Source organism: Triturus cristatus, chromosome 5_2 (assembly GCF_964204655.1).
Source record: "Triturus cristatus chromosome 5_2, aTriCri1.1, whole genome shotgun sequence".
Taxonomy (NCBI): domain Eukaryota; kingdom Metazoa; phylum Chordata; class Amphibia; order Caudata; family Salamandridae; genus Triturus; species Triturus cristatus.
Genome location: NC_140588.1, coordinates 902,937,000 through 902,958,629, shown reverse-complemented (window position 1 = coordinate 902,958,629; position 21,630 = coordinate 902,937,000). Strand labels below are relative to the sequence as shown.

Below are 21,630 nucleotides of genomic sequence, written 5' to 3'. Positions count from 1 at the left end.
TTTTTTTTTTTTTTTAAATTTCAAAGACCTTTATTACAACAGTACACAGTATTACAGCTCGATGCCTACAACCTCACGGGCCGGCTACAGTGAAGAAATCCTCCCTGTTCCACTCGCATATATACACAGCCATCAGGCCGACAACCCGGAGGTCCGGCGGCAAATTTCTGCGACCCATCCTGCATACCATCCCTGCTTGATACACTTCGCTCCGAGGTCCATGAAATTATTTAAGTGTCCCTTTGTAACTCCCACCCTATAGAACATCAGTGAAAGGGAACCTGGGGTAAGGGTGTTGAGAATCCCAATACGAAACAGAAAGTCGTAATTGCATTAGTCCTGCCGGGCATACATCTGCAGTCACTCCCGGTACCGGCCATGAATCCGGATAAGCTCCCCACACCTGAATAACCCCCGACACTTACTTCTGGAGAATAAGCAGCAATAAGGGCCTACACACCATAGAGATAGTCAACAATAACTGCACCGCATAATACTCCTCCCAGCACTGAGGGTTATCTGCTATAGCAATTAATAAGATGTTTATACTAGGTCCTCAGCCCCCCGCATCTCCCGTGTCAAACTCCGTGCCTTGCAAACAGCCCACCCTCCATCCTCTCATCCTCAGCGTCACCAAATCCATAGTGCCGCCTGCAGATAAAGGAGCTCAACATCGTACCACATTCCCCACCAGCCTGACTCAGCAATACAGTAAATCCGTAAGAAGCCGCGTCTAAATTCCCGGTATATCTGCCGGAGCAGTGACCGCTGCCTCTTGGTGTACATCACCAGCTACAGTGGCATTAGCTGCCAAGTACTATCTGAGCGGATCCCATATGTCCCTGGCCCTATTGTTCAGTGGTTGTGTATCGCGTAGATCATGTTCTGGTCTTGACAATATAGTAAATCATCTATCCACTCTTTAAATTTCGGGGCTCGGCCTTTCCCCCACCTACATGCAACCCTTCGTTTAGCTAGCAAAAGAGCAATACCTCCAAAGTTCCGATGCGCCTTGGGTATCTGCATAGTGTATCCCAGCAGCATCATGAGCGGGTCATGCTCAATCGTTTCGCCCAACATAGCGGTCAATGCTGTGTGCACCTGTATCCAATAATCAGACACCCTCAGACACGTCCAAGCCAAATGAAAAAAACCGGCCCCCTCCGAGTGGCAACGCTCACATCTATCGTTGTCCGACAGCCGGAACCTCAGCTTTCTTAGGGTGTGCAATACAATCTCTGCAAAAATTTATAATGAATAATCCGCAGTCTGCAGCTGGCCGATATCTGTGACGTGAGCTCACAGCAATACGCCCGTTGCGCCTCCGTAATATCTCTGCCTATATCAACACACCACTGCCTGAGCGCTCTACATTCTCCACTCCCACTGTGCTTTCGGATACTACGGTATAGGTGGGAAACTAAATGCCTGCCATCCCCAGACGTCAGTAGAACCTGCAGAGGCAGCACTGTTTCAGGTTCCTCCGGAAACTGCTGTATGATAGCCCTTAAGCCCTGCCGCAGCCGGATATAGTAAAAAATGTCTAACGGTGTAGGCCGATACCCTGAAACAATTGTTCTTTTGTTTTGAACTGACCATTCAAAAATAAATCGCCCCAGGAATGGATGTGCAGCTTAGCACACATCCCCTGAAACCCCCCTTCCTGCAACAAGGATAAACCCGGATGGTAAACTAACGGCAAGTTCTGAGCATACAAAATCGGAAGGGCAACCCTGCGTAGGGTACGCTGCCACGCGTCTATCATGCACGTCACCGTGGTAGCCGGCGTCTCAATCACACCCACTGGACCATGAATAATGCCCCTCAATGGCAGAGGTCGAACTATCCAATCCTCCACAGCCAGCTGCGGCATGAACGGCGTAGGCGAAGACCAATGGTATGCGAAATGGGCTTGAGCACTCATGTAATAGGCCAAAAAATCGGGGACATCAAATCCCCCGTCAGAGTATGGCTGGGTAATAATCGACCATGCCAATCTAGGTTGCTTACCAGCCCAGAACAATCGTAACAGTTCAGAACGTAGCGTTCGAAAGAAAAACGCACCCGGGTAGTACGGGATATTCTGGAACAAGTACAAAAATCGCCGTAAAACCACCATTTTAATTAGCGAAGCCCTTCCAGCCATGGTAAAAGGTAAAGAAATCCACCGAGTCACATCTTCTGCTAGTTTAGTGACGGCAGTACCGTAATTCAATCGTATCGTCTCGTCCCTCAACTTCGAGACCTGTATCCCTAAATAACGAAGGTCCGAGTCACACCATTCAAGCGGATAGTCCAATGAAAATCGGGCCACCGCAGGAGTCAGGGGAAAAAACTGTGACTTCTTCCAATTTATCTGAATACCAGACAATCTACCAAACACCAAAAATTCTCTGAGCAGCGGGTTGAGGTTAGTTTGCGGATCCACAACATACAGCGTTAAGTCATCCGCATAGAGGGACACATCTCTCTGTCGTTGGAAACACTTAAAAGCACTTTGCTTGTGTAATTGCCGTACCCGACATGCCAAAGGTTCAATCGCTATCGCGAACAATAATGGGGACAATGGGCACCCCTGTCTGGTACCTCTGGTTAATGAAATCAGAGCCGACAGCTCCCCATTAATTAGCACTCTCGCCGTCGGGTCAGTGTACAGCAACTTTATCCATGCCACGAATATTTTTGGGAACCCCATCCTATACAAAATAGCAAACAGGTAGTTCCACTCAACCGAATCGAATGCTTTGGTAGCATCAAGAAATATGGCAGCTACAGGTAGTTCCGGCGCCACTGTGTGAAGCAGAGAGAACAGAGTTCGCAAATTACTGGCCGTAGATCTCCCAGGGATAAACCCAGCCTGATCGGAAGGGCTATCCTAGTCATTAGCAAAGAGAGCCTAGTGGCAAGCACTTTCGCCAATATTTTAGCATCACAATTTTTCAAAGAGAGAGGCCTATACGCATCGCAGTCAGCAGGGTCTTTACCTGGCTTTAGCAACGATGTAAGCACCACCTCCCTCATTGAACCTGGCAATATTCCCACCTCCAGAGACTCCTTGTAGACCTCCTTGAGCACCGGGGCCATTATATCAATGTAACATTTATAGAATTCCGCCGGCAGCCCATCCGAGCCCGTCGCTTTACCATTATTAAGAGACAGAATAGCCTCTTGTATTTCATCAAGTTCGAACGGGGCGCCAAGGAACTGCCGATGGCCGTCACTCAACCAGCACAAAGCCACATCATCCAGGAAATCACCCAATATGACCTCCCCAGCGGACTGTGCAGCATATAACTCCTCATAATGTGCAGTGAATAGGCCTAAGATACCCTTCGTATCCTGAAGCACGACACCTGTCGGCGTACATACCTCCAATACGTGTGTATTGCAACGCGGATGTCGAGCAATCTCCGCTAGAATTCGACCCGGTCTCTCCCCCTCGCAATATCTCCGAGCCTGCCAATGCTTACCTCTGAATCTGGCCTCTCTATCTGCTTCCTTTTCATATTGCGTGAGCCGTTCTCTAAATTCCTTATGAATGGGGCCCATCGGTTCGCGGGCCATCCGAAATTCCAGTTCCTTAAGTTCCGTCTCTAGTTTCGTAAGTGCACCTCGTATGTCTCTCAGGACCCCAAAGCTCTTTGACATGTAGTATCCTCGGACCGTCACCTTAAACGCCTCCCAGATGTTTTCCACACTATCTACCGATCCTTTGTTGCGAGGGAAAAACTCTGCAATCTCCTCTCCCAACTCTGTTTTAAACTGTGGATCCAAAAAAGCTGTGGGTTGCATACGCCACATTGGTGCAGCCCTGCCACAGCCCGGAACTGCCACCTGAATCAGAACCGGACAATGATCAGAGTAGGACCCCGGCAAATGCGTAACTCTACCTAAATCAGCCACCAACCCGCGAGACAAAAAACAATAATCAAGTCTGGCCCATGTGTTAGCGTATGCAGTAAAGTGTGTTCCCTCACGCAGCCCAGCATGCACGAACCTCCAACTATCTATCAGTCCCCCTTCCTCCAGTATACCCACTAGAGCATCCCTTGCACATTTGTGGTATGTAGGGCTGCCATCAGACCTGTCTAACCCTGGGACCATCGCAACATTAAAATCTCCTCCCCAGATAATATGCATTGACCCCGTGCTCAGTGTCTTTCCCCACAACTGTGTGAAAAAAACGGGTGAATCTACGTTAGGACCATAACAGTTTACGATTGTGACTGTGTCAGTGCCAAGCCTACCCCACAACAAGCAAAATCTACCCTCTGCATCCGTATGCTCACCCAGTCGCACAAACTGCACCATTTTCTTAATTAAAATCGCCGTTCCCCTGGCATACCCGGAATACGAAGAGAAACTATGCACCGCCGCCCATTTGCTAGCCAAGGTATAAGAAGCACGGGGGCTAAGATGTGTTTCCTGCAATAAAGCGACTTGAACCTGATGCTGCTCTAAATAGGCCACTACCCTCCTGCACTTCTTTGCATCATTTAAGCCTCGCACATTCCATGATAAAACTGAGTTTCGCAATCCTTGCAATATCAGCCATCATGCATCCACGTCACATAATCCGAATAGCCACATGTCGTAGAGGACTGTCCCCCATCCCATGACCCGTATGCATCCCAAGAGTAACAACATCAACCATAGCATTGGATTGTCATGTCCCAGCAAAACAGCGTCACAATCTACTTCTCCCAGCACCCATCTTTGTAGGCAAAAACCCCCACATTTGTCCCGATTCACCCTCCCCAGTACTTGAACTCCAAACACCTGAACCCAAATCGAGCCCCATAGACCCTCCCCGCTCCCACTGAAGCAAACCCCAACCTGCCAGTCTTGTCCCCTCCCCGTCCCTCCCACAATTGCCCCAAAAACCAGGGCGAAGAACTCCCCACACAACAAATTTACTCTAGGGTATTTCCCTTCGGGGATCATATCTAGGTGGCACCACTAATTCCCCTCATTATCACCAAACTCACAATGTGACTCGGAGTCTGGCCTGATGACCCAGAGGGGTGACTGGCGTTATAACCATAGGCAACCGTTGTACCTCAGCAGCATTCAGTTCTATCAACTGGCAATAAAGAATGAACAACCCACAGTACAATCAAAGACTCAAAGAAGCCCCCCCCCTCCCGCCTCCCCGCTATTCACAGCAATTTAAGGATCGATCTGAATGCTGAGTCCAGTATAATGTTTTCCTCCACCGAAATCCTCATGCACATCTCTCGTGCCCCATGCTCATATAATCCATAGATACAGTATGCGATCAAGGCGCAACCACACACTGTTCACCATCCGCCATCTCCTCGTGCACTGGTTCCGACTCTTCCTCCTCTCCATCAGCAAGTCGGTGCGCACGCTTGTAATGTTTGAGAAAATCCTCCACTTGCTGAGGATTCGTGAAAAACTTCTGTCTCCCCCGATACGTGACTCTCAACCGAGCCAGGTAGAGCAACGCATAATCCATTTGCAGGTTGCGCAGTTTAGCCTTTACTGCCAGAAATTTCCTACGTTCCTCTTGGACCATCGGAGTGAAGTCAGGGTACAAAGTAAAGGAATTTCCCTCATATGATAGTGAACGTGTGCCGCGTGCTGCCCGCAGAGCCGCATCCCGGTCCCGATAGTTCAGCAGCCGGGCAATAATCGGTCTAGGGGCCATACCCGGTTTCGGCCTTGGGCCCAGGGCCCGATGCGCCCTTTCGACTATGAATTGAGGAGAAAAAACTTCAGAGCCAATCGCTGCTAGGAACATCTTCTCTACGTACTTCTCCATTTTGCCCACATTGGTCGTCTCCGGAATAACCACTATGCAGACATTATTACGTCTACTTCTCGCCTCCAAATCCTCGTTCTTAGCCGCAATAACACGCAGTAGGTTGTCCATCCTGGATAGCTGCGAGGTGTGGTGGGTCAGCGTGTCTTCCGAGTCCGATATCCGCTGTTCCGCTCCTTTCAGACGTTCCTCATGCGCATCCAGTTTATGCACCACTGCATCCATGCGCGATGACATCCTGTCGACTTTGTCCGCAATTGTCGCAAACCCTTGGCGCATCTCGCGCAAAACTACCTGTAAGCTAGTCGCCGCGTCTGGTGAATCCCCCGTCGCTCCACTTGGCCCAGCCGGGCAGTGAAGAACCTCCCCTGGTCTAGACGTCTTCTTGTTCGAGTCAAACGTGAGCTTGGGCTGTCTCATGTCCGTCCGTCCCATCCTGACCGGCAACCCGTACACTATATCGCTCCTGGAGGATGAGCCCACCTCAGGGCCCCAGCTCGCCGGCCCGATATGTTACAAGCAGGAGGATGTAACAGGGGAGGGCGGGGACACTCCAACAACCAAGTATGTAAGGCCGGCAGTGCGGTCCCCAATCTCAGGTCGCAGGCCGTCAGGTCAAACTATGTTTCCTTTCACAGCACGATCAGCAGCCTCGACCCAGCAGAAAGGGCACTTATCCAACGCAATCAGTGGACCCGAGGGGATGTATCCACCTCCTGATCCAAACTGGCGCCGACCCGTTCACTCAGCCTCTCAGCCCTGCCATCCGAGTCCAGCCGGCCAATGCAAGTGGTGAACAGCGATGGATCCCCGTTCGGTTCTCACAGCACCTCTGGCGCTGCTAAAGAGTCCCATCCCACACGTCTGCTCCGCAACAGTATTCCCATCTGACTTTTCCGGGGGCCAAGTACACGTGCACCTTCACCGACGCAGTCCCGCACACAACCCCCGCGTTCCCGAGGGCACCAGCACTGGTCTCGACAACCTCTCCAAAGGGAGTACAGTGATCCAGAGTCACTCTGCGGCTGAAGCCCGCTATCACTGGCTCCACATCACCAGCACACCGGCGCTGCTCCTGCGCACAGTCCCTCCGTAGCTCTCACCACTGCACCTCTCCCTCTCAGGGGACCACCGCAATGCACAAGCGCCCCTGGCAAGGGAGGGGGAGATCGCAGCTTCACTGCTCCAATCCGTTCGGCCGGGACTATGCTCTCCAGCGTGGGTGCGCCTCCACCAGTGATAAGTCGGGGCCCTGCAAGAGCCCCCGGACCGCCTCGACACTCTCCACAGCAGTCCACTGCGCAACAATCATAGCCAGCACTCCATAAAAGGGGGGGGGGGGGAGCCTCACCGCCACCACTCTGAATAATGCTCCTCCCAGTGCTCCAAAGCTCCGAACCTCCAACCGGCGGGGCACCTCTGGACGCAGCTCTCCCCTCCCGCGATCCGGAGGCCCACAGCCCTGATTACCGCCGCGGCCTCGCTTAGGAGCAATAGCCGATCACATCGCCTCGCGTCCTCCAGCACACCAGTCCGTCGAATCTTCCGGAGCTCCTCGGTTCCAACGCAGCTCACCTCTGCCCCTCAAACTTGGCCAGCCGATGTCGGGACCCACCGTGAGTCCACCAGTGCAGTTACAGCACCAAGAGTTGCCAAATAAGGATGATTAGCCGGATAATTGTCGCCGGACTGCGGGAGCCCTACACGAGGGCTGCCATTCGCTAGTGCGCCACCTAGCGGCCCCCCATGATACTGAAAGTTTGTGGCAAATGGTCGCTTTCATACCTGGTACAAATGTTGAAGCAGAAAATCTTGGGAAAGAGTTTAAGGGAAACAAATGTATAGTCCAGAAACGAATTTAATTTGTTGGTTTTTCTTGTAGCATTCCACGGAATATCTCCTTGAGTGCGACCATATAGTGCTCAGAGGCCCAAGGCCTCCTTTGTTTGTAATAATTCATGGCCTGGCTTATTAATTGATCCAAATTTGGACGTTTGAATTGAAATGCCCCAATACCTGTCTGATCTTATTAAGCTTCCACTTCTTCCTTGGTGATTAACCTGTGAATTTACAAGGAATGCCTTGATGAGAGATTTCCAAGGACATAAAATAGTTTTATATTATCTTTATATTCTTCCGTTTTTGAGTTGAGTTCGGATGAATGTATATATTTAAAATTATGATAGTGCCCAGGGCGTTGCCATAGTTCCAATTATTCATTATTATGCCTTGTATAAATGGAGCATTACTTAAAAGGCTGGAAAAGGAAAAAAATGATTAGGTGCTACATAGATAGTTAATCCCCCTTTTGAATGACCATTCTTCTTTGATTTTATTGCGGGGGTAAAGATTTCTGCATACCCTCCCAGTGGTTGTTCCTCCTCTTTCCATGTCCCTTGCAGGCATAAGATAGCAAAGTTTTTTAGGTACATTCTAAGTTCTGGATGAACAAGTAGCTTTTTTGTGCCTGCAATGTTCCATGAGAGCAAGGTTGTGTGTGAGGGGACGTTGCCCCCTGAAATCCCTTTGGTTTTTCGGTAGTTTGCTTCAGTTTCTTCCAGAAAATGTTGTTGCATTTGTGCATTGCCGGTCCCATAACGATTTGGGGTCCTGCGATCGATCAAGTTATGGTGTTTTTGTTCACGTCAATCAATTTGTTTTAATTAATGGTAAGGGCAAGCCAATTCCTATCTGCTTTATCACATTGAGCACTACTGGGAAGATGATAAATGCGTTCTTGTGCTTGGTTTAGAGATATTGTTAAGGGGGAGTACATTTCGACGTCTGCCCCTATTGTATTCCTGAGGAAGGATATGGACTTTCCCTGTCCTTGGGCTAGTTGGGTTGTACCCTTTGTAGATGGTACTATTTGGTCGTTTTGTAGTAGCACTACTGGATATTTCTCCTCCGGAGGCTCTGATACAATGATTCCCCACTCAGAGAAGAGGTTATGCTTTGTCAAAATCAGGTCAGCGATATTAGGTGATGCCAAAGCTACTAAGGTTGCTTTGTGCGGATTACCGCACTTAAATTCAATTGCCTCAATGCATGTAGGAGGTAGGTGTTTTAACTCTTCCTGAGCCGTAAGTAATTTCAAAATATTGGAACGTGGAAGCTTTCCTGCACAGTAGGCACCGATAAAGCTACCTTCTAGTAGCGGTGCAGCAATTTTAATGTTGCTTTGGACTAGAGGCATGAGGTGATTTCTTTGCAAAGTTGTCCTTTTTTGCATTTATTCCTCAACCGATTGGCACTGTAAACAGTGTGGGAGGTATGATTCCAAGCACTGTAAAGGCCCTCCGTTAGGCCCTCAGTGCTGCCTGTACCAGTCTTCTAGACCTGGAAAGCACAACATTGCTGCTACCGACCACAGACACGATTCTGCCCTGCTGCTGCTTAGCCAAGCTCGACCAGGGGAAGGCAGAACACTAGGCATCCTGTCACAGGAAGGTGTGACCACCTCCCACACACAGGGTTTAGTGTATTGGGGCCAGGTGGGAGCGCTTGCCAGCGCCACATAGCCTGTGTGCAGGGCACATTTGGTGCCCTCCAAGCATAGTCCAGTTCAAACCAGTTCAGGGAGCAGTTGGCTTCGCTCTAGCGCAAAACTGGACAAAGGACAGGGGAGTATCCTCCCCCTTGTCCAGCCCCTCCTTAGGGAGGGACCGAAGAATTGTCCCAGTCCTTTCCATAGGGTATTTAGGGGCTTTCCTGAGGGTGGGTCCCTAGATTAGTCATGGGACACGATTCAATTCAGACACCACTTTAGCTTCGACTGTCTGGGCACGCTGGACTTTGCTCTGGGCATCAAGGCTGCAACCGGGAAGATTCCTGCTGCTCCTGATCTTTTCGCCCTGCCCATCTGCTGCAATGTCCGTGCTTGTGCTCCATACAGGAAACCTTCCAATGCCTTTGGGCATCCAAGACACCTGAACAAATCTCCCTTGAAGTGAAGGAGTCACTTCCCTCCATCGGCAGGCACCGCAATTTAACTGACCAGTCTGCTGATTCTGGGCTCCCACGGACTCCAAAAGGCTGAGCAACACAGGTGGGGGTTCTTCACATCCCTCAAGGCCTACCCTGTCCTCTCACCAAGTTTGAGGCCAGTACCCCTCGTAGAAGCAGCAGGAACCGAACCCCTTTGCACCGTGTCGACTTGCAGTTGCAAAGGCTTGTTGGCTTCCTTCCATCAAGATCTTTGGGCTCCAAGTAGCCCCAACCTCAAGCATCTCCAGTGACCAGAATCTTCTACCACACCACATTATTTGCAACGTGGGCCTGTTTCTTTGGTAAGCTACTGGAGGTCGTCTTGCGACTCCAGTGCCTCCAGCCTGTGGGTCCTGTCGAGGGTCACATCTGAATTCTTTTGGGCTCCCCCGATTGTTTGGGGCCTGACCTGACTCCCCTTCTTGTGGTGAGTCTCCTGGACCTTGCTTTTCCCGACACTGCACCTTCTTCAGCTTCCTCATTGGTTACAGTTGCCAAGGCTTGTTGGTGCTCCCGCCGTACACCGACCCCTCAACTCTCAACATCCGACCTCCGACAAGGGACAGCTCGTGTACGGCTCCTGGTCTTCCACAGCGTCGCCAGGTCCACACAGCTGTTGTTTCAAGGTCACAGTCAGCTCTCCTGCAACACCCAACATTGGTGGGCATTCTTCTTTTGTGCTACCTGGTCACTCCTGAGTGGCATAGACTCTGTTATATCCGGAGTATTATATTTAATTGTAATCAGCCTAGGTCCTCCTAGCTGCTCAGCCAGAGTGACAGATGGTGACGGAATGTTGGTGTGACTGTGATGCGTGGAATGCCTGGGTGCCCGAGTGGATGTGTGGATGACAGTTGAAGATGGGCTGAGCAGCTAGGCAGGCTGCTCCTGGTGGGGCTGGTGTAGTAGCTGGTACATGGCTGAACTAAGACTGATATTACCTGGAACTGGAACCAACAAAGAAGACTTAGAAACTTACAACATGGCTACCAGTGTCTTGATGTACAGAGCACAACAGACTCTGTCCCCTCTGCTTGCAGGTTCTTCAGATCTTGAATCCCCCTTTGGGTTCCCCCGGACACTTTCGCCTTCTCCAGCAGCGGCATCTTTCTGAAGTCCTCCATTGGGTTCGACGGCAGATTCCAATGCCACTTCACACCTATGCACCTGGCTTCCCTGGTGCATGTATCCTGGTTCCTAAGGTAACCACGGGTGGGGTTGCTCTCCAACCGCTTATCTTCCAAGGAGTTTCTTAAGGTACCACTCGGAAGGGTCCTTCTTCTTTAAAATTGCAACCGCGACTTACCTGTTGAGTTGTACGGAGAACGCGGTTGTGTTCCTACACTGCACACGACCTCCGTGGGGCTCCTAGATACTCACCTTGGGTCCCCAGCACTTCTATGTCCTCCGAGTATTGCTTTGACTTGAGTCGTGGTTTGCATACCACTATTTTAGTACATGCTTTGGTCTCCCCCGGGGACCACTGTGTATTCTGTGCTACTTACCTGTTTCTATTGCAAAGTATTGTGTGTATTGTGTATATCTCTGGATAGGAGATATCTGAATGTGTTAGTGAGTGTCTTATAATAAATACACATTTTTATAAATACACTGTGGGGTTCTTTTTAACTTAATCAATACCTACAAGATTATGATCTGGTGAAACAAGCTGCTTTACACTCCTTCTGGACTAAGCTTGAAGGCCGCTCTCCGCAGCTACTACTTAGAGAGCTTTCTAAGGTTGTCTAAGACCACTAAAATCACCATAAGGGTTGTCTGGATCCACTTATATAAGTGTACATCATATACTGAGCCAGCCTCTCACACGACCAAGCTCCTGTGCGTATATTAAAGCAACTTGGTACCAGTTTTATGCCTGTTCTTGCTGAGCTTCCCTCTGAACCTGTTTTTTTTAAATTTTTTTGTTTCCCAATTTCTTGGTTTATTTATTTTATTTTGTTTGCTCTTGGTTGCTAGTTGCTCTATTTCCTGGGTTACCATTCAGGTGATCTGGCTTTGCTTGGCTTCGCTTAGCAGCTTAACTTCCACTATGACTGGGTTTAGATTTCTATTTCTGTTTCACCTTATTTTAGGAGCTTTCGATATTGTAGCACAGGGCCTGATAATATTAGTTAATCTGTTGCTGTGAAAAGCCCTTTGGCTTGCTCCTGAATATTGAGTGGGCAATTTGTGACTTGCTGACATGACGTGTGGATGCCTTCAGATGCTTGCAGCTCAGTTACGGCTCTGCGAGAGTACTGATTCAGTGCAGCAAGTGACCAAAGAGTCCTGCTCTTGGCTTTTTGCTGACCTGTCTGGGCTACTTCTGTGGGAAGTCCAGGTCTTTCATTTAGCATGCTATAGCTACTACCGCTGCACACTAGTCATGGCTCGAGTTAATTCGATGTAAGTAGGTGCTGGGGGTCTGGTCCAGTGTAATTCAAAAAGCATGTCCGGTGCTCAGGGCCCCGAAATGGAGGCAGGTGACCGGCAGCCGCTACACGGCTCCTACGGGGCTCGTTGAGAAATACGTAGAGGCGTGGCTCGAGTAGCACATGATCAAAGCGGGACACGAGCTCCGACTAGACCATGCAAGGCCGAGTCTCGGACTGGGGTGCTAATTAATGAAGACCAGAAGGGCTTCCTACCAGGAAGACAGATGAGGGAACTCGCAAAAACTCTGATAGGATCAATAGATCTTGCTTCTATCCACGGAGCCCCCTAGCAATAGTAACCCTTAACGCCGCTAAGCCCTTTCATTGTGTGACTTGTAAATATCTGAGAGGCACATTGAAAGTGTTTGGCATAGTTGAGGTGTTTCGGCATGTCCTGAGCAAGATATATAGGGTGCCTAGAGAACAAATACTGTTCAACAGAAGCCTCACAGCTTCGGTAAAAATAGGAAGGGGTACCAAACAGGGCTGTCCCCTGTCACCCGTCCTCTTCGATCTATACATTGAACCCCTGACACAACGCTTAAGCCAGAATAGGGAAATTAGCCACTCCATCGTGGTAACCTTCTCTAGGAAGATAGCTTAACCCCTTCCATGCCCATGACGGAACGGTTCCGTCATGAGCATCGGTTGCGCTGTGCTCATGACGGAACCGTTCCGTCATGGCCCCGCCCGCGCTCGAACCCTTCAGCACCGCGGGGGAATTCCCGCCGCGCTGAAGGGGTTAATACGCCGATGATCTGATTTTGTATACTGCAGACATCAGCCAAGCTCTCCCGAATCTGAAAGCAGAGGTGAACTTGTTTGGAGGCTGTCGGGCTGTGAGATTAACAACAGTAAAACAGAGGTGATGGTATGGAATCAGGACCATCGAGGCATCAGACTTTCAAAGGAACTGAGATATCTGGAGGTAACAATTTTACAGGATCTAGAGGAGGTCCCCAAGGTGGATTTAGAGAACGTTTTTGAGGAACTAGATAAGACTCTAAATAAATGGCATAATCTCCCTCTTACGTGGTATGGTCGGGTTAACCTGGTCAAGATGTCTATCTTACCTAAGTTTTCCTACCAGTTTGATAATATACCACTAGAACTTCACAAGAAGATCCTCATGACAATTACATCTTTTATTTGGTCTGAAAAGAGGATAAGACTTTCATGGAAGAAGCTAAGAAGGCTAGGAAGTGGTGGACGAGGGCTCCCCGATTTCCAATTATATTGTTGAGCAAACCAAATGAAGAATAGGAGGATGCTCCTGCTCCAGCTTCATAGTGCACTTGTGAGTTGTATGTACCGTGCTATGCTGGCTAATACATCAGAGGTGGGCTTCATGTATAAATTCGGGGCTCACAAATTCTTCAAGAAAGTTCAGCTGAAAGTTTTAAAGGCCAAAGCAAAAATATCCCCAAAGAAGAGAAGAAGTAAAGTACTACCAGACTATTAAAACGAAAGCAGCACTAGAGAAAGTCAACAAATCTATTGCTGAGTTTGAAAAGATTGAACGCACAAAGAAGACCAACAAGATCCAATAAGATATTATTAATTTTGATCAAACTAAAGCGCACCCATACCTCCTTGATGATTTTTATTCCCAACCCAGACAACAATACTCTAACAATTACGAGACTTGAGGTCGTTTCAGAAACAATATGGCGATTACTTTTTCAGAATCCTCTGCTAATTCAGCTGATGACTCTGGCAATAATTCTAATTTAGGACAGGGCCCTTCAACATCAGCCTACAATCCTTTTTTAGGCAAGCGAGGCCATGGGAGGAGTCGAGTAAAAACCAGACCTCCACCCCAAAAATGGAACTTCCAGGTGGGGGAACGTCAGACATGCCAAATGTTTTACCAGTGGGGTCTCCCACAATAAATGAGATATCCATGGTTGAAACTATGCCTAACACCATTCCAATTTTTAATCTTTCAGAACATACTCTTTCTTCAGTTGAAATCTCATTGTTGAGCAAAGGGCTCAGCTTTGTACCTACTGAAAAAACTTGTCTCTTTGACACTCAAATTGATCTCTTGCAATTTTTTCAAAATTGCATCTTAAGAGCTTTTTTATGGACAAAGTCTACAATGTTAATTTCAAGCCATCAAGTTTGAGACCTCCTTCTATGTTAACCCTCCTACCCAACAAATGCCAGTCAAACTGTCGGCTTTTGAAGCCATGGTCCTCAGAGATGTTACAGCTTTGGATAAGGGTTTACAATATATTCCCTATAACATCTCTTACCATGAATGACAGGCGCTACGCACTTTAAAAAACAACAAGGAAGTCATTATAAAGCCCGCCAATAAGGGTGGCGGGATAGTAATTCAACCTATTGGGACATATAAATCTGAAATCCATCGACAGCTCTCTAATGTAAATCATAACACCATTTTGCGAGGTAACTCTCTTTGTGTCCTCCATAAGCTTATTTTAGCAGTGACATCAGAAGCCAAGTCATCTGGCTTTCTTAGCCACAAGGAATTTGATTTTTTAAACACTAAGGCACCTCGAGCCCCTGTCTTGTACACCCTCCCAAAGGTGTATACAAATCTTACCAATTCTCCAGGCCGTCCTATAATCTCTGGCTGTGGGTCGGTCCTGGAACCATTATGCAAATATATTGATGTATTCCTCGAGGATTTGGCTTTTCTAGGAGCTATGTATGAGACAGTGGCGACATTATCTCCCAGCTAGAACAGATGCAATTTGATCCATTGAATGAACTATTGGTGTGTTTGGACATTGAGTCCCTATACACCAATATACCTCAATAGGAAGGTATAGAGGTGATCAGAGGTGCATTGGAGACTCGATCGGGTCCGGTAACAGTACCTACCGATTTCATTATCGCGTTATTGACAATTTTCCTCACTCTAAATTATTTTGAGTTTGATGGGGTTTTCTATTTCCGAATAAAGGGGACATCAATGGGGGCTTCTTACGCCCCAAATTTTGTGATTTTGTATGTAGATAATTTTGAGCAGACCTACATTTATAATCAGGCCAGCAATCCCTATTTCGCGAATGTTCGCCACTGGCACCGGTACATCGATGACGTTTTCTTTATTTGGACTGGAGATGCTGCTACTCTGAATAACTTTTTTAAGTGGTTGAATACATGTTCCCAGGATCTTAAATTCACCTCGCACGCCAGCAGTGACAGTGCTGACTTTCTAGATCTGACAATCGTTGCCTATGATGGGAAGCTGGCAACCAAACTTTGCACTAAACCAAAAGCACCTAATGCACTTTTGGAGTATACTAGCCACCACCCAAAGGGTCTAAAAGATGGCCTCCCCTTTGGTCAGTTTATGTGTATACGCAGAAACTGCCAAATTTGGGAGAACTATTTCCGGGAGGCAGATGTTCTCGCTAAAAACTAGAACCCAGTGGTTATCCAAAGAAACTAATCAAACGCTCATTAAAGAGGGCCTGGTATAACCATCTGGAGTTCTTACTCACACCCCGAGTTCCTAAAACATCTGAACGTGTACCATGTGTCACCACCTTTGGTACACAAACAAATCAAATTTTAAGATCATTAAAAGGCATTGGCCGTTGATTCAGGCAACTGGCATCACAAAGGAATTGCCCCTCTTCTCCTTTAAACGAGAAAAAAATATTGGCAACCACTTGGTCTGTGCAGCTTTACCTGCCATGAATTCACCTGATTTGACCACCTTGTGGAGCCTCAATAAGATTGTGGGCCACTATCGGTGTGGGAATTGTCTCATGTGCAACTCCACTGTCAATAGGAAACAGTTTGTACATGGGAATATAAAAAAAGATTTACATGACCACACTAATTGTAATTCTCAGAATGTGGTATACGCCATTTGGTGTCCCTGCAACCTTTTTTATGTGGGTCAGATGACAACGCATAAAAAAATTGCCTTTCTCAACATAAAAGTCGGATTAGGTGTAAAAACGAACATGCACCTTTGGTATCCCACTTTGTGGAACACCATCAAACACCCTCTAATCTATGGTGGCATGTGATCAAAATGATTAAAAAGCTTTGAGGGGCGGGACATAGTAAACCTGTTAAATCAAACTGAATGTCGTTGGATATTTCAATGTGACAGCATTAATAATGGGTTGAACAGCTTGGAGGAATGTACCGCCTTAGTGTTCAGTTGAAAGGTTCTGTAATGGCATGCCACTGTGTCAAGCATGCCACAGTGCCCCAATGAAGGTTTCTTACATTATGTTAAGGCTTGTTATATTGTCGAATGCCTTCTGCAACCATGAGTGTTTCAAACTGTATGTATACCGTTATGTGCAAGTAATAACATGTTTTATATGGCCATCAAGAGTTTTCCTAAAAAACTGTATACATACTTGTGATTGTAAGTAACAACATGTTTTGTGTTGTACTGTTGTGGAGTTACCACATTAATGGTGCACTGTTTGGCGGCTGGCAATTTTGCATGCTCTGCATTGCTTGCCAATCATTCTTGACTCAACTGATATTACATTATATTTATCGTATGGATGATATGGAGCAATTGTCTGTTTAAGTCCTATAATTACTCTTATTCAAAATGAATGATAATGACTGTCATTTAACGACAAGTGGGTGGATGTCTTCCACATATGTACGAAATTAAATGGATTTGTGTTTGTGATCTGTAAATACGATATATTATGTTCATGATTTGTAAATATGATGTGGCATGTCTTTGTTTACACTAAGCTGATGTGAATGAGGTTGTGAACTAGCTATACATTATACATACTATCTGTTTTCTACCTAACTGATAATCCGGTTACATTTGAATTGGGAATTAATGTTCAATGAATGTAGACTTTTGGGTAGCCAAGGCCACCGTGTGGCTTACAAACACTTTAATACTTAAAAACAAAAATCCTTTTAATTTTGGTTTTGTGGTGATGGTTTTTATATATTTTCTTTACATTTCATTCTGTATTACTACTTTAACCACTCTAAGATTGGTCGCCGTAAGTGTGGACCGCCCTTTTCTTGATTAAATTAAAGTTTCTTAGTCGCGTTTTATTTAATATCGTTTAGTTTTAGTTGCGCTTTATTTATTTGTCTGATTATGTGAGCAACTTAGGTTTGCATCACCATTAACATCGATTTAATACCCGACATCGATTTAACACCGGATACGGTGTCAGTGTGTGCCTGATAGCTCCTCTTTATATTTCCTTGGACGGAACGCTATAAGTAAACTAAATCGGTCCGTTTTAAATTCTTGGAGCAGACGCTGAGGAGGTAACGTGAGTCAGCATGCTGGTGGGACGAGGAGTCTTAAACTTTACAGTAAGTGGGCTCTTTGCACTGTCGACGAGTCTCTCTTTGTGAGACTTGTCTGTATTATTTGTTAGGAATTAATTCGGGCATGGCATACTCCTTAAGATTGGAGGTGGCAAGTGTGTGGTAGGCGCCCGTAGTTTCCATCTATTTCCAAATAACATCTGAGGGAAACTTTAAAGAAACAACGTTATTAATTTTATACCGTTGCTCCTGCCCTCATCTTAGTTCCTTGTAGAACTATTTTTGTAGTCTGACAGTAATATATTACACTACTCCCATTCTAATGGGATGCTCTATGTGTTTGCAGCACAATTGAGCACACCGGTTCCCTGGAACCAGCATGATTGCTGGATTATCTATGAATGGATATTAAGTATAGTATTTAAACTGATTAATTTGGGCATGATATATTGATTATCTGTTGACCTAAAACTTTTTTATTCTTATTCTTTCTTTCATTAGATGACTGTGTTTTTTCAGCCAATTGTAGCTTTACCCTCTACAATTATAGATTCTGATTAATTCACTTGAGACATTCTCTGACATACCGGCAGGTATGTGGTTCTGTAGTATGATTTCTTGCATAAAGTATAATTAATATAGGCGATTAAATAATTGCCTTTGATAATTCTCCTTTCTATTTGACATCTTGACAGATTGTTCCTTTTGCATTGAGTTTATGAATGTACCCGTGCTTGATGCACATCTCATGTTGATACATTCTTCATGACGACTGATGTGATTATCATTTATCATTTTTGATTCTCTCCGATAATTTCAGTTTCGCCTTTTCTTTCCATTCCATTTTTTTATCAAATAACTCTTTTATTTCTGCTATTAAGCATCACATTTGTTTCGGGTGTCTTTTACACTTTCCCATATTCTTCTTTGGGTTTCATGAGAAGGTTCTTTTTGATCTAGATCACAATTCTGATTGGCTGCGTCAAATTTAAGTTGGTTGCTGTCTGATACCCATTTACATATATTCTATTTTAGAAGTTTTTATTGAAATACAGTGGACGCTCCTACACTTGACGTTTTGTCCTGAGGATGACCCTCCATTTATCTATGGGTTGAAAAGCATTCGACGCCAAAAGTGTGGCTCTAATTAATGAGGACACAAATTGTTTCGTTGTGTATTTTTATTTTGTTTTGATACCTGCTTTTGTATTTCTTCCTCAGCCACAACTTGTCTGTTTACTTACACCTGTCGTTGTTTACAGTTGTAACACTGTTTGTGTAAGTGTATGAGCGCCATCGTTATTGTATATATGTCTTTGATACGCTTTTTTAATAATATTAAAAAATTATTTTTTTTAAATGAAGAAAAATGATTTGTACAAGGGTATGGTTGTTTTAATAGTCAGGTAGCACTTTCCTTCTTCTCTTCTTTGGGGAGGTCTTTTCCCTGATTTGTTTCTCTAAAAAATTGTCCTTATTCCTAGTGGGGTACTTGAACCATTGTTTGGACTATAGTGTTAACTACCCCTGGTTCAGGTTCCTAGGTTGCCCCTGTTGCTTGTCACCAAAGCAAAAATATGGCAGGAACGTTAATCCCCTTTAGGTATCTCTTACTTATTGCTTGGCAATGCCCCAGATAATTTATAGAATAACATGCTGTGGGAAGATGGTGAAAAGTGGTACGTGCCGCTCATGGGACGTATGGAGAGATTTGACGAACGGTTCAAGTCTTCCCAAATATCTGCGTGGTTTAGAAATCAGCTGTGGCCTGTCCGAAGAGAAAATCCTATAAAGAAGGTGTAACATTTCATAAAATAAAAGATGGGTCCTTGGGTTGCTGTATCCAGATGTAAGTTTATTTTCATTAATCAGGAGTCAATGTACAGGATACAGGCCCCAGTTAAGATCCAGTTAAAGCTCAGTTAAGGCCCAGTTTAAAACCCAGTTAAGCCCCACCGGGAGCAGCTGCCCTGCTGCTCAGCCTCAGATCTAACTGGCAGTAGAATCAAACATACACAAAAGGAACTCTTGGGTGACATCACAGATACAGGCTGAGGGGCTTAGAACAAACACAGAAGAAGGACAGAGAAGAAGGAAAAGCAGGATGTAACAGAAGGATCTTCAGGATCCAAGACTGAGAGAGAAGGAGGTTGCTTACAGGTATGGATATCTGGCTGCAGCAGCAGAAAAAAAGCATGAGACCCACGTACTTGGCTTGGGAAGATTACTTGCCAAGTGAAGGGCTGGATGAATTATGGCAAGTATCCCTAAACACACTTTATCCTGTAATCAAGTCTGCTGCATTAAGAAGGAATCACTTCTTTACCTAACATAAAATCTACTGGTCACCTGCAAAGCGGACTAGGATAAGAGGCAGTGGGGAGGCCAAATGTAATAGGTGCAGAGCTCGAGAGGCGGATGACATTCACATGTTTGCCAGTTGCCCGGTCCTGGAAAAATTCTGCAGGAAAGTGGGTAAGACAATGTCTGACATTCTGGGTGTGGAAGTAAAGGTAAGACTCTAATCATATTTGGTATACAGTCAGGATCTGGACTTCTCCAAAGCTTCAAAAGGAGCTAATATTTTATTTCGTCCTCCGGGCAAAGAGGGAGATATGTAAGAGGTAGAGTCAGGTCACACCTCCTATTTGGAGGGAGTGGTGGAACTCTGTGAGATACTTTAGGGATCTGGACCAAAAGGTGAATCTGAATAAGAGGAAGGCTGAACTTGGGTTGATTTGGAATTTATTGGACCCTAACGGAAGATCATGAAGTCCAATGATTAAACCACTTGGTCAGCTTGTGATGTATGGCGCTGATTGGTAACTTTGCGAAAACATTGGTCGGAACCTCCCCCCCGAAACAGGCACCTAGGTCAGTGGTGATCAGGAGGGTGCTTGCTTATAAAAGAGGTAATATGAGGACCACTAAAAAAAAATATTTATTTTAAGACCAAGATGTTCGCAAAAAGTTAAGTACTTTTTTCAGGTAAAATACTTTACACTTTAAAAGTCAAAACTTAGTGTAATTTTCATGCTTTGCAATGTTAACCTATAGAAGGAAAAGAAGAATGCAGTTTCACATGCAAGTACACTACTCACCGTCATAAGGGTCCACTTCGTGGACTGCTGTGTCATCGCTATGGAAGGGCCATCAGGCTCTTGGTTACAGCTGCTTCGTGATTTCTAAAAGGAAGATCAAGGAAAAAGAAGCAATGAAGCTGGTCTTGTCACATTCATGGACAACTGACAACAGCTACATTATTTCTGTGACATGCACATTTGCAGAGGGACACAGAATTTAGTCCATATTGTCACAGTAGGCAGTAACCAATGCAGTAATCACAGGGAGTCCGTTATACAATATATGTACAAATAAATACACCATTCGTAGATGTCCACAAGTTGGACACTACCCAATATAACCAAATACCCAACACAAGCATCATAGGACAGAGAGTAAAAAGGGTGAGAAGATGCTATTTTGTGAGATAGCGTCACCTTATAAAACCAATCACCAAATACAAGTCTTTTTACTTGTTTCTCTCATTTTATAGGTGAGGTGAACGCAGGTTTGAGATATACATTCCCACCAGGTTATTACAGGACACAGTACCCGCCAAACCCTATTCTGTGAGGGATCTCTACATTACATTGTGATTTCCTGCAGGTTAGTATCTGACATGCTCAACATGTGGGGGCTGTACTATACTAGCCACGTTTTTTTCCAGTGGGTTTTTGCGTGCACTATCTTATGGATACACTTTGACCATGCAGGTACGGTCATCTTTGTTGGAGCTACAAGCCAGAGATTGACTCAACGTTCGATCTTTACGCTACATTGTGTTTATCTGCTGGTCAGTCTATTGACTTGCTTAATATGGGTGGGCTGTATAACATTAGCCACCATGTTTTAAAAATGCATTATGTTCGCTACCTGATGGATATATTCTGATCATGCGGTTACAGGTTTTCTTTGTTGGAACGGCAGGCCACAGACCTATTTGGAACGGTTGGAGACTTTTCCAAATGCAATTTGTGTGATACGGAATATATTGGGAAGGAACGTATGCCTGTTTTATCAAAATTCGACAACTGTTTACAGGCATTCAGGTTAGTCCCAGAATATACTCACTGGGCCCATAATGGGCAGTTTAATTGGTAC

General features: G+C 45.8%; 1 protein-coding gene across 1 annotated transcript in view; it reads right to left on the bottom strand.

The window, feature by feature from the left end:
• Window positions 1-21,630, bottom strand: part of LOC146829392 (uncharacterized) — a 434,028-nt gene that overhangs the window by 357,662 nt on the left and 54,736 nt on the right. The window contains exon 2 of the mRNA XM_085608055.1: window positions 20,568-20,651. Within this exon, the coding sequence (XP_085464181.1) occupies window positions 20,568-20,651 (84 nt within the window). The remainder of the gene's footprint in view (window positions 1-20,567; window positions 20,652-21,630) is intronic.